Source organism: Oncorhynchus kisutch, unplaced genomic scaffold (genome assembly GCF_002021735.2).
Source record: "Oncorhynchus kisutch isolate 150728-3 unplaced genomic scaffold, Okis_V2 scaffold3378, whole genome shotgun sequence".
Classification (NCBI taxonomy): Eukaryota; Metazoa; Chordata; class Actinopteri; order Salmoniformes; family Salmonidae; genus Oncorhynchus; species Oncorhynchus kisutch.
In genome coordinates, this window is record NW_022265323.1 from 35,963 (window position 1) to 49,925 (window position 13,963).

The following is a 13,963-nucleotide window of genomic DNA, read 5'->3' on the forward strand; positions in this document are numbered from 1 at the left end:
CCTCTCCAGCCGGTTCCTCTCCAGTCAGATAAAACACAGCCGGTTCCTCTCCAGTCAGATAAAACACAGCCGGTTCCTCTACAGCCGGTTCCTCTCCAGTCAGATAAAACACAGCCGGTTCCTCTCCAGTCAGATAAAACACAGCCGGTTCCTCTACAGCCGGTTCCTCTCCAGTCAGATAAAACACAGCCGGTTCCTCTCCAGTCAGATTGAACACAGCCGGTTCCTCTCCAGTCAGATAAAACACAGCCGGTTCCTCTCCAGCCGGTTCCTCTCCAGTCAGATAAAACACAGCCGGTTCCTCTCCAGTCAGATAAAACAGCCGGTTCCTCTACAGCCGGTTCCTCTCCAGTCAGATAAAACACAGCCTGTTCCTCTCCAGCCGGTTCCTCTCCAGTCAGATAAAACACAGCCGGTTCCTCTCCAGTAAGTTAAAACACAGCCGGTTCCTCTCCAGTCAGATAAAACACAGCCGGTTCCTCTCCAGCCGGGTCCTCTCCAGTCAGATAAAACACAGCCGGTTCCTCTCCAGTCAGATAAAACACAGCCGGTTCCTCTCCAGTCAGATAAAACACAGCCGGTTCCTCTCCGGTCAGATAAAACACAGCCAGTTCCTCCCCAGTCAGTTCCTCCCCAGTCAGTTCCTCTCCAGTCAGGTCCTCCCCAGTCAGTTCCTCCCCAGTCAGTTCCTCCCCAGTCAGTTCCTCTATAGTCAGTTCCTCTATAGTCAGTTCCTCTCCAGTCAGTTCCTCCCCAGTCAGTTCCTCTCCAGTCAGTTCCTCTATAGTCAGTTCCTCTCCAGTCAGGTCCTCTATAGTCAGTTCCTCTATAGTCAGTTCCTCTCCAGTCAGTTCCTCCCCAGTCAGTTCCTCCCCAGTCAGTTCCTCTATAGTCAGTTCCTCTATAGTCAGTTCCTCTCCAGTCAGTTCCTCTCCAGTCAGTTCCTCCCCAGTCAGTTCCTCCCCAGTCAGTTCCTCCCCAGTCAGGTCCTCTCCAGTCAGGTCCTCTATAGTCAGTTCCTCTATAGTCAGTTCCTCTCCAGTCAGTTCCTCCCCAGTCAGTTCCTCCCCAGTCAGTTCCTCCCCAGTCAGTTCCTCCCCAGTCAGTTCCTCCCCAGTCAGTTCCTCTAGTCAGTTCCTCTATAGTCAGTTCCTCTATAGTCAGTTCCTCTATAGTCAGTTCCTCTATAGGTCCTCTATAGTCAGTTCCTCTATAGTCAGTTCCTCTATAGTCAGTTCCTCTATAGTCAGTTCCTCTATAGTCAGTTCCTCTATAGTCAGTTCCTCTCCAGTCAGTTCCTCCCCAGTCAGTTCCTCTCCAGTCAGTTCCTCTATAGTCAGTTCCTCTATAGTCAGTTCCTCCCCAGTCAGTTCCTCTATAGTCAGGTCCTCTATAGTCAGTTCCTCTATAGTCAGTTCCTCCCCAGTCAGTCCCTCTCCAGTCAGTTCCTCTCCAGTCAGTTCCTCCCCAGTCAGTACCTCCCCAGTCAGTTCCTCTATAGTCAGGTCCTCTATAGTCAGGTCCTCTATAGTCAGTTCCTCTCCAGTCAGTTCCTCTATAGTCAGGTCCTCTATAGTCAGTTCCTCTATAGTCAGTTCCTCCCCAGTCAGTTCCTCCCCAGTCAGTTCCTCCCCAGTCAGTTCCTCTATAGTCAGTTCCTCTCCAGTCAGTTCCTCTATAGTCAGTTCCTCTCCAGTCAGTTCCTCTATAGTCAGTTCCTCTATAGTCAGTTCCTCTCCAGTCAGTTCCTCTATAGTCAGTTCCTCTCCAGTCAGTTCCTCTCCAGTCAGTTCCTCCCCAGTCAGTTCCTCTATAGTCAGTTCCTCTCCAGTCAGTTCCTCCACAGTCAGTTCCTCTCCAGTCAGTTCCTCTCCAGTCAGTTCCTCTCCAGTCGGTTCCTCTCCAGTCGGTTCCTCTCCAGTCGGTTCCTCTCCAGTCGGTTCCTCTCCAGTCGGTTCCTCCACAGTCATCTTTCTCTCTCAATGGAAACATGATAAATGTGTGTATCTGGAACCCAATCCTAATGGCCGACGGGCTCTATATCTACCCACAATGCACGCTCTAATCACATCCATTGATCCACACATGCTATCTACAGTTCATCTTCTGAAGATAAAGAGACGCTAGAGACCGAGGTGTGTTCCACATCTGAGTTTTATTTGTCTTGGGTTTCAGTACATTAAACCGTTAAGGCAGGGGACAAACCAGTCAGTCAAACTGTTAAGGCAGAGGACAGCAGAGAAGGAAACAGTCAGTCAAACCGGTAAGGCAGGGGACAAACCAGTCAGTCAAACTGTTAAGGCAGAGGACAGCAGAGAAGGAAACAGTCAGTCAAACCGTTAAGGCAGGGGACAAACCAGTCAGTCAAACTGTTAAGGCAGAGGACAGCAGAGAAGGAAACAGTCAGTCAAACCGTTAAGGCAGGGGACAAACCAGTCAGTCAAACTGTTAAGGCAGAGGACAGCAGAGAAGGAAACAGTCAGTCAAACCGGTAAGGCAGAGGACAAACCAGTCAGTCAAACTGTTAAGGCAGAGGACAAACCAGTCAGTCAAACCGTTAAGGCAGGGGACAAACCAGTCAGTCAAATTGTTAAGGCAGAGGACAGCAGAGAAGGAAACAGTCAGTCAAACTGTTAAGGCAGGGGACAAACCAGTCAGTCAAACTGTTTAGGCAGAGGACAGCAGAGAAGGAAACAGTCAGTCAAACCGGTAAGACAGGACAAACCAGTCAGTCAAACCGTTAAGGCAGAGGACAGCAGAGAAGGAAACAGTCAGTCAAACCGGTAAGGCAGAGGACAGCAGAGAAGGAAACAGTCAGTCAAACCGTTAAGGCAGAGGACAAACCAGTCAGTCAAACCGGTAAGGCAGAGGACAGCAGAGAAGGAAACAGTCAGTCAAACCGGTAAGGCAGAGGACAGCAGAGAAGGAAACAGTCAGTCAAACCGGTAAGGCAGAGGACAGCAGAGAAGGAACCTGTCAGTTTTGCAGGTCAGCAGACAAGTTTTCAAGATAAAGGATATTCAAGAGGTATGATGATGTGGCAGGTGACATGAAAACATTTCATCTTGAAAACTTTAAAGTTCCTCCAGACCAGGCATGGGGAACCCCCCAGCGAAAGCCTCCACCTCCCCCCTCAGCTCTGCTACCCTCTCCTGGTGCTTCCCCTCCCCTGCCAGGGCCTCCTTAAACTCCTTCAGGGTCGCCTTGGGCTGCAGAGAGGCCTGGATGTCCAGGGTCACCTGGATACCTGTAGGGAGAACGAGGGGTGAGAGGTCAAGGGGTTAGAGGTGGTCTTGGTCTGCTAGCTGGACATCTAGGGTCAGCACTATGTCTATAGACACAGAGGTCAGGGGTTAGAGGTGGCCTTGGTCTGCTAGCTGGACATCTAGGGTCAGCACTATGTCTATAGACACAGAGGTCAGGGGGTTAGGGGTGGCCTTGGTCTGCTAGCTGGACATCTAGGGTCAGCACTATGTCTATAGACACAGAGGTCAGGGGGTTAGAGGTGGCCTTGGTCTACTAGCTGGACATCTAGGGTCAGCACTATGTCTATAGACACAGAAGTCAGGGGGTTAGAGGTGGCCTTGGTCTACTAGCTGGACATCTAGGGTCAGCACTATGTCTATAGACACAGAGGTCAGGGGTTAGAGGTGGCCTTGGTCTGCTAGCTGGACATCTAGGGTCAGCACTATGTCTATAGACACAGAGGTCAGGGGGTTAGAGGTGGCCTTGGTCTACTAGCTGGACATCTAGGGTCAGCACTATGTCTATAGACACAGAGGTCAGGGGTTAGAGGTGGCCTTGGTCTGCTAGCTGGACATCTAGGGTCAGCACTATGTCTATAGACACAGAGGTCAGGGGGTTAGAGGTGGCCTTGGTCTGCTAGCTGGACATCTAGGGTCAGCACTATGTCTATAGACACAGAGGTCAGGGGTTAGGGGTCACCTCTGTGGATGAACTCTGCGACCTTCCTGAAGTCGTCTTCAACCATTCCTCTGGAGGTCAGAGCAGGAGAGCCGAACCTCAGACCGCTGGGACGCAACGCACTCTTATCACCTACACACACACACACACACACATTATGTATATACACACACACACACATTATGTATATACATGCATGTACAGACAACTGGGACACAGAGCACTCTCACCACCTACAGAGGACTGTGTCTGTTACCATATACAGACAACTGGGACACAGAGCCCTCTCACCACCTACAGAGGACTGTGTCTGTTACCATATACAGACAACTGGGACACAGAGCCCTCTCACCACCTACAGAGGACTGTGTCTGTTACCATATACAGACAACTGGGACACAGAGCACTCTCACCACCTACAGAGGACTGTGTCTGTTACCATATACAGACAACTGGGACACAGAGCCCTCTCACCACCTACAGAGGACTGTGTCTGTTACCATATACAGACAACTGGGACACAGAGCCCTCTCACCCCCTACAGAGGACTGTGTCTGTTACCATATACAGACAACTGGGACACAGAGCACTCTCACCCCCTACAGAGGACTGTGTCTGTTACCATATACAGACAACTGGGACACAGAGCACTCTCACCACCTACAGAGGACTGTGTCTGTTACCATATACAGACAACTGGGACACAGAGCACTCTCACCACCTACAGAGGACTGTGTCTGTTACCATATACAGACAACTGGGACACAGAGCACTCTCACCACCTACAGAGGACTGTGTCTGTTACTTACCTGGACAGGTGTTCTTGTTGCAGGCGATGGCAGCAGCTTCTAGAACCTTCTCAGCTCGTCCTCCGTCCGTCCCGTTGGGCCTCAGGTCCAGTAAGATCAGATGGTTATCAGAACCCCCTGGAGAACATTAACACAACCATACAACAACATTAACACAACCCTACAGCAACATTAACACAACCCTACAACAACATTAACACAACCTAAAGCAACATTAACACAACCCTACAGCAACATTAACACAACCCTACAGCAACATTAACACAACCCTACAGCAACATTAACACAACCCTACAACAACATTAACACAACCCTACAGCAACATTAACACAACCCTACAACAACATTAACACAACCCTACAGCAACATTAACACAACCCTACAACAACATTAACACAACCCTACAGCAACATTAACACAACCCTACAGCAACATTAACACAACCCTACAGCAACATTAACACAACCCTACAACAACATTAACACAACCCTACAGCAACATTAACACAGGTTACAGTCTGTTAACCACAACCCTACAGCAACATTAACACAACATTAACACAGGTTGCAGTCTGTTAACCACAACCATGACATTACTGTCTCACCGGTGACGATCTTGTACCCGTGGTTGATGAGGGCGTTGGCCATAGCTCTGCAGTTAGAGAGCACCTGGTACTGATACGCCTTAAACTCTGGGGTCAGAGCCTGCTTCAGGGCCACCGCCACACCTAGAGAAACATTCACACACACACATTAACCCTTAAACTCTGGGGTCAGAGCCTGCTTCAGGGCCACCGCCACACCTAGAGAAACATTCACACACACACATTGACCCTTAAACTCTGGGGTCAGAGCCTGCTTCAGGGCCACCGTCACACCTACAGAAACATTCACACACACACACCAACCCTTAAACTCTGGGGTTAGAGCCTGCTTCAGGGCCACCGCCACACCTAGAGAAACATTCACACACACACACCAACCCTTAAACTCTGGGGTCAGAGCCTGCTTCAGGGCCACCACCTGGAGAAACACACACACACTAACACTTAAACTCTGGGGTCAGAGCCTGCTCCACCTGGAGAAACACTAACCCTTAAGCTCTGGGGTCAGAGCCTGCTTCAGGGCCACCACCTGGAGAAACACACACACTAACCCTTAAACTCTGGGGTCAGAGCCTGCTCCACCTGGAGAAACACTAACCCTTAAACTCTGGGGTCAGAGCCTGTTCCACCTGGAGAAACACACAGTGCATTCAGAAAGTATTGAGACCAACTTGGCTTTTTCCACATTTTGTTACGTTACAGCATCATTCTAAAGTGGATTCAATATTTTTTTCCCCTTATCAATTTACACACAATACCCCATAATGACATCACAATACCCCATAATGACATCACAATACCCCATAATGACATCACAATACCCCATAATGCCATCACAATACCCCATAATGACATCACAATACCCCATAATGACATCCCGATACCCCATAATGACATCCCGATACCCCATAATGACATCACGATACCCCATAATGACATCACGATACCCCATAATGACATCCCAATACCCCATAATGACATCCCAATACCCCATAATGACATCCCAATACCCCATAATGACATCCCAATACCCCATAATGACATCCCAATACCCCATAATGACATCACAATACCCCATAATGACATCACAATACCCCATAATGACATCACAATACCCCATAACGACATCACAATACCCCATAATGACATCACAATACCCCATAATGACATCACAATACCCCATAACGACATCACAATACCCCATAATGACATCACAATACCCCATAATGACATCACAATACACCATAATGACAAAGCAAAAACGGGTTTTTGGAATTTTTTGCAAACTTATAATTATATATTTTTTTAATACCACATTTACATCAGTATTCAGACCTTTTACTCAGGACTTTGTTGAAGCACCTTTGACAGCGATTACAGCCTCGAGTCTTCTTGGGTATGATGCTACAAGCTTGGCACACCTGTATTTGGGGAGTTTCTTGCAGATCCTCTCAAGCTCTGTCAGGTTGGACAGGGAGTGTCACTGCATAGCTATTTTCAGGTCTCTGTAGAGATGTTCAATCAGGTTCAAGTCCGGGCTCTGGCTGGCCCATTCAAGGACATTCAGAGACTTGTCCTGAAGCCACTCCTGTGTTGTCTTGGCTGTGTGCTTAGGGTCGTTGTCCTGTTGGAAGGTGAACCTTCTCCCTAGTCTGAAGTCCTGAGCGCTCTGGAGCACCTTTTCATTAAGGATCTCTCTGCACTTTGCTCTGTTCATCTTTCCCTCGATCCTGACTAGTCTCCCAGTCCCTGCAGCTAAAAAACATCCCCACAGCATGATGCTACCACCACCATGCTTCACCGTAGGGATGCTGCCACCACCGTGCTTCACCGTCATGGTGCCAGGTTTCCTTCAGACATGAAGCTTAGCATTCATGCCAAAGACTTCAATATTGGTTTTATCAGACCAAAGAACCTTGTTTCTCATGGTCTGTCCTTTAGGTGCCTTTTGGCAAACTCCAAGCGGGCTGTCATGTGCCTTTTACTGAGGAGTGGCTTCCGTCTGGCCACTCTACCATAAAGGCCTGATTGGTGGAGTGCTGCAGAGATGGTTGTCCTTCTGCAAGGTTCTCCCATCAACACTGAGGAACTCTGGAGCTCTGTCAGTGACCATCGGGTCTTTGGTCACCTCCCTGACCAAGGCCCTTCTCCCCCGATCGCTCAGTTTTCCGGCCAGCTCTAGGAAGAATTTTGGTGCTTACAAACTTTTTCCATTTAGGTTTAACTTAACCTTTATTTAACTAGGCAAGTCAGTTAAGAACAAATCCTTATTTACAATGACGGCCTACCACAACCCGGGCGACGCTGGGCCAATTGTGCGCCGCCCTATTGCACTCCCAATAATGGCTGGTTGTGATACAGCCTGGAATCAAACCAGAGTCTGTAGTGACGCCTCTAGCACTGAGATGCTGTGGCTTAGACCGCTGCGCCACTCGGGAGTGATGGAGACCCACTGTGTTCTTGGGGACCTTCAATGCTGCAGATATTCTTTTGGTACCCTTCCCCAGATCTGTGCCTCGACACAATCCCGTCTCGGAGCTCTACGGACAAATTGTTTTACCTCATGGCTCGGTGTTTGCTCCGACATGCACAAACATCTCAAGGATGATCAATGGAAACAGGATGCATCTGGGTCTGAATACTAAATAAGTAATACTAATTAACTAGTAATACTAACTAACTAAAGGGTCTGAATACTTATTATAAATAAGGTATGTTTTTATTCTAATTATACATTTGCCAACAATTCTAAAAACCTGTTTTCACTTTGTCATTATGGAGCATCGTGATGTCATTATGGGGTATTGTGATGTCATTATGGGGTATTGTGATGTCATTATGGAGCATCGTGATGTCATTATGGGGTATTGTGATGTCATTATGGGGTATTGTGATGTCATTATGTAGCATCGTGATGTCATTATGGGGTATTGTGATGTCATTATGGGGTATTGTGATGTCATTATGGAGCACCGTGATGTCATTATGGGGTATTGTGATGTCATTATGGGGTATTGTGATGTCATTATGGGGTATTGTGATGTTATTATGGAGCATCGTGATGTCATTATGGGGTATTGTGATGTCATTATGGGGTATTGTGATGTCATTATGGAGCATCGTGATGTCATTATGGGGTATTGTGATGTCATTATTAGGTATTGTGATGTCATTATGGAGTATCGAGTGTAGATTTAAAAAAAATCCTATTCAATCAATCAATGTTAGAATAAGGATGTAACGTAACAAAATGTGGAAAAAGTCAAGGGGTCTGAATACTTTCCGAAGGCACTGTATATTAGAACACCACACACACTGTGAGGTGTCCTGGCTACTGTACCTGTCATAGTGAGGTGTCCTGGCTACTGTACTTGTCATAGTGAGGTGTCCTGGTTACTGTACCTGTCATAGTGAGGTGTCCTGGCTACTGTACCTGTCATAGTGAGGTGTCCTGGCTACTGTACCTGTCATAGTGAGGTGTCCTGGTTACTGTACCTGTCATAGTGAGGTAGTGAGGTGTCCTGGTTACTGTACCTGTCATAGTGAGGTGTCCTGGTTACTGTACCTGTCATAGTGAGGTGTCCTGGCTACTGTACCTGTCATAGTGAGGTGTCCTGGTTACTGTACCTGTCATAGTGAGGTGTCCTGGTTACTGTACCTGTCATAGTGAGGTGTCCTGGTTACTGTACCTGTCACTGTGAGGTGTCCTGGTTACTGTACCTGTCATAGTGAGGTGTCCTGGTTACTGTACCTGTCGTAGTGAGGTGTCCTGGTTACTGTACCTGTCATAGTGAGGTGTCCTGGTTACTGTACCTGTCATAGTGAGGTGTCCTGGTTACTGTACCTGTCATAGTGAGGTGTCCTGGTTACTGTACCTGTCACTGTGAGGTGTCCTGGTTACTGTACCTGTCATAGTGAGGTGTCCTGGCTACTGTACCTGTCATAGTGAGGTGTCCTGGCTACTGTACCTGTCATAGTGAGGTGTCCTGGCTACTTTACCTGTCATAGTGAGGTGTCCTGGTTACTGTACCTGTCATAGTGAGGTGTCCTGGTTACTGTACCTGTCATAGTGAGGTGTCCTGGTTACTGTACCTGTCATAGTGAGGTGTCCTGGCTACTGTACCTGTCATAGTGAGGTGTCCTGGTTACTGTACCTGTCATAGTGAGGTGTCCTGGTTACTGTACCTGTCATAGTGAGGTGTCCTGGTTACTGTACCTGTCACTGTGAGGTGTCCTGGCTACTGTACCTGTCATAGTGAGGTGTCCTGGTTACTGTACCTGTCATAGTGAGGTGTCCTGGTTACTGTACCTGTCATAGTGAGGTGTCCTGGCTACTGTACCTGTCATAGTGAGGTGTCCTGGTTACTGTACCTGTCATAGTGAGGTGTCCTGGTTACTGTACCTGTCATAGTGAGGTGTCCTGGCTACTGTACCTGTCATAGTGAGGTGTCCTGGCTACTGTACCTGTCATAGTGAGGTGTCCTGGTTACTGTACCTGTCATAGTGAGGTGTCCTGGTTACTGTACCTGTCATAGTGAGGTGTCCTGGCTACTGTACCTGTCATAGTGAGGTGTCCTGGCTACTGTACCTGTCATAGTGAGGTGTCCTGGCTACTGTACCTGTCATAGTGAGGTGTCCTGGCTACTTTACCTGTCATAGTGAGGTGTCCTGGTTACTGTACCTGTCATAGTGAGGTGTCCTGGTTACTGTACCTGTCATAGTGAGGTGTCCTGGTTACTGTACCTGTCATAGTGAGGTGTCCTGGTTACTGTACTTGTCATAGTGAGGTGTCCTGGTTACTGTACCTGTCATAGTGAGGTGTCCTGGCTACTTTACCTGTCATAGTGAGGTGTCCTGGCTACTGTACCTGTCATAGTGAGGTGTCCTGGTTACTGTACCTGTCATAGTGAGGTGTCCTGGTTACTGTACCTGTCATAGTGAGGTGTCCTGGCTACTGTACTTGTCATAGTGAGGTGTCCTGGTTACTGTACCTGTCATAGTGAGGTGTCCTGGCTACTTTACCTGTCATAGTGAGGTAGTGAGGTGTCCTGGCTACTTTACCTGTCATAGTGAGGTGTCCTGGCTACTGTACTTGTCATAGTGAGGTGTCCTGGTTACTGTACCTGTCATAGTGAGGTGTCCTGGCTACTTTACCTGTCATAGTGAGGTAGTGAGGTGTCCTGGCTACTTTACCTGTCATAGTGAGGTGTCCTGGTTACTGTACCTGTCATAGTGAGGTGTCCTGGCTACTTTACCTGTCATAGTGTGGTAGTGAGGTGTCCTAGCTACTTTACCTGTCATAGTGAGGTAGTGAGGTGTCCTGGCTACTTTACCTGTCATAGTGAGGTGTCCTGGCTACTTTACCTGTCATAGTGTGGTAGTGAGGTGTCCTAGCTACTTTACCTGTCATAGTGAGGTAGTGAGGTGTCCTGGCTACTGTACCTGTCATAGTGAGGTGTCCTGGCTACTTTACCTGTCATAGTGAGGTGTCCTGGCTACTTTACCTGTCATAGTGTGGTAGTGAGGTGTCCTAGCTACTTTACCTGTCATAGTGAGGTAGTGAGGTGTCCTGGCTACTTTACCTGTCATAGTGAGGTGTCCTGGCTACTGTACCTGTCATAGTGAGGTGTCCTGGCTACTTTACCTGTCATAGTGTGGTAGTGAGGTGTCCTAGTTAATATCCACCTTAGAGATGTCTGTGTAGGTGCCTGTATATAAAGCCAATATAGGTGTCCAGAGAAGTGCCTGTACCTGCGATGGCGTGGTTGTGGGGTCCTCCCTGTAGTCCTGGGAATACTGCCTGGTTGATGAGAGACTCCAGATTATACAGAGTCTCCTTTCCCTTAGGGTCCACACTACGTATTCCTGGAGGACAGGGACACAGAGAGAGACCAGCATGATACACACACTAAACCCCACACAGAGAGAGACCAACATGATACACACACTAAACCCACAGAGAGAGACCAGCAAGATACACACACTAAACCCCACACAGAGAGAGACCAACATGATACACTCACTAATTCCACAGAGAGAGACCAGCAAGATACACACACTAAACCCCACAGAGAGAGACCAGAATGATACACACACTAAACCCCACAGAGAGAGAGACCAGCATGATACACACACTAAACCCCACAGAGAGAGACCAGCATGATACACACACTAAACCCCACAGAGAGAGAGACCAGCATGATACACACACTAAACCCACAGAGAGAGAGACCAGCATGATACACACACTAAACCCCACAGAGAGAGAGACCAGCATGATACACACACTAAACCCCACAGAGAGAGAGAGACCAGCATGATACACACACTAAACCCCACAGAGAGAGACCAGCATGATACACACACTAAACCCCACACAGAGAGAGACCAGCATGATACACACTAAACCCCACACAGAGATAGAGACCAGCAAGTTACACACACTAAACCCCTCAGAGAGGGAGACCAGCATGATACACACAATAAACCCCACAGAGAGAGAGACCAGCATGACACACACACTAAACCCCCCAGAGAGAGAGACCAGCATGACACACACACGAAACCCCACAGAGTGAGAGAGCAGCATGACACACACACTAAACCCCACACAGAGAGAGACCAGCATGATACCCACACTAAACCCCACAGAGAGAGAGACCAGCATGATACACACACTAAACCCCACAGAGAGAGAGAGACCAGCATGATACACACAATAAACCACACAGAGAGACCAGCATGATACCCACACTAAACCCCACAGAGAGAGAGAGACCAGCATGATACACACACTAAACCCCACAGAGAGAGAGAGAGACCAGCATGATACACACACTAAACCACACAGAGAGAGAGACCAGCATGATACACACTAAACCAGAGAGAGAGACCAGCATGATACACACACTAAACCCCACACAGAGAGAGACCAGCATGATACACACACTAAACCCCACAGAGAGAGAGACCAGCATGATACACACACTAAACCCCACAGAGAGAGAGAGACCAGCATGATACCCCCCCTCCTCTCCGTACCCTTTCTGTAGAAGATGACCCCAGAGCGACAGCCCCGCAGCGTCTTGTGGGTCGTCGTGGAGACCACGTCACAGTACTCGAACGGAGACGGGACGACCCCGGCCGCCACCAGTCCGCTGATGTGTGCCATGTCGGCCAATAGGAAAGCTCCGTTCTCATCTGCGATACGACGCAGCCGAGCGTAGTCAAGGTTACGGGAATAACAGCTGGTACCTGGAGAGAAGACGGTTAACAGGAAACGGTCTCGTTTTTTAAACATCATCTTCAGCACCATTCCCAACATCAACTGTGAAAATGACAGATTTCGATGTTTTGTAGTTAAAAAGATGCACCAAACGATGGCAAATTATTTTTTACAGCTAATGACATTGGAAAGTCCTGGACAAGATATTTCATCAGGAGATTCTGTGTCTGGGAAACCAGGCCCAAATGATACAGTGTCAACAGGAGATTCTGTGTCTGGGAAACCAGGCCCAAATGATACAATGAAACTGTCAACAGGAGATTCTGTGTCTGGGAAACCAGGCCCAAATGATACAACAGGAGATTCTGTGTCTGAGAAACCAGGCCCAAAAGATACAACAGGAGATTCTGTGTCTGAGAAACCAGGCCCAAAAGATACAACTGGAGATTCTGTGTCTGAGAAACCAGGCCCAAAAGATACAACAGGAGATTCTGTGTCTGAGAAACCAGGCCCAAATGATACAATGTCAACAGAAGATTCTGTGTCTGAGAAACCAGGCCCAAATGATACAATGTCAACAGAAGATTCTGTGTCTGAGAAACCAGGCCCAAATGATACAACAGGAGATTCTGTGTCTGAGAAACCAGGCCCAAATGATACAACAGGAGATTCTGTGTCTGAGAAACCAGGCCCAAATGATACAACAGGAGATTCTGTCCCCGAACAGAGAGGATCTATAGTCTGATTGGACACAATGTGATACAGCTGGCGACAGGACCTGCTGGTGGTGTGTGTGTGTATATGATGATGATGATGGTGGTGGTGGTGGTGGTGGGTGTGTGTGTGTATATGATGATGATGATGGTGGTGGTGGTGGTGTGTGTGTATATGATGATGATGATGATGATGATGATGGTGGTGTGTGTGTATATGATGATGATGATGATGATGGTGGTGTGTGTTACCTGCGATGATCAGTCTAGGGTGGAACAGCCGGGCGTTCTCCTCCAGTCGGTCGTAGTTGATGAGACCAGTGTCTGGATCCACCTGATACAACACAGATTAACGTCACTAGGATCCACCTGATACAACACAGATTAACGTCACTAGGATCCACCTGATACAACACAGATTAACGTCACTAGTCGTAGTTGATGAGACCAGTGTCTGGATCCACCTGATACAACACAGATTAACGTCACTAGGATCCACCTGATACAACACAGATTAACGTCACTAGGATCCACCTGATACAACACAGATTAACGTCACTAGGATCCACCTGATACAACACAGATTAACGTCACTAGGATCCACCTGATACAAACAACACAGATTAACGTCACTAGTCGTAGTTGATGAGACCAGTGTCTGGATCCACCTGATACAACACAGATTAAC

The 13,963-nt window shown here is 48.0% G+C and overlaps 1 protein-coding gene across 3 annotated transcripts in view; it reads right to left on the reverse strand.

Moving 5' to 3' along the window:
• Positions 1-2,136: 2,136 nt before the first annotated feature.
• LOC116371563 (serine hydroxymethyltransferase, cytosolic) overlaps positions 2,137-13,963 on the reverse strand; it is a 49,776-nt gene continuing 37,949 nt past the window's right edge. For all 3 annotated transcript variants that reach the window (XM_031820419.1, XM_031820418.1, XM_031820420.1), the window contains 7 exons: positions 13,528-13,609; positions 12,379-12,591; positions 11,089-11,202; positions 5,338-5,460; positions 4,734-4,850; positions 3,946-4,056; positions 2,137-3,247 (listed from right to left, as the gene is read on the reverse strand). In XM_031820419.1, the coding sequence (XP_031676279.1) occupies positions 3,075-3,247; positions 3,946-4,056; positions 4,734-4,850; positions 5,338-5,460; positions 11,089-11,202; positions 12,379-12,591; positions 13,528-13,609 (933 nt within the window). In that variant the 3' untranslated portion in view covers positions 2,137-3,074. The remainder of the gene's footprint in view (positions 3,248-3,945; positions 4,057-4,733; positions 4,851-5,337; positions 5,461-11,088; positions 11,203-12,378; positions 12,592-13,527; positions 13,610-13,963) is intronic.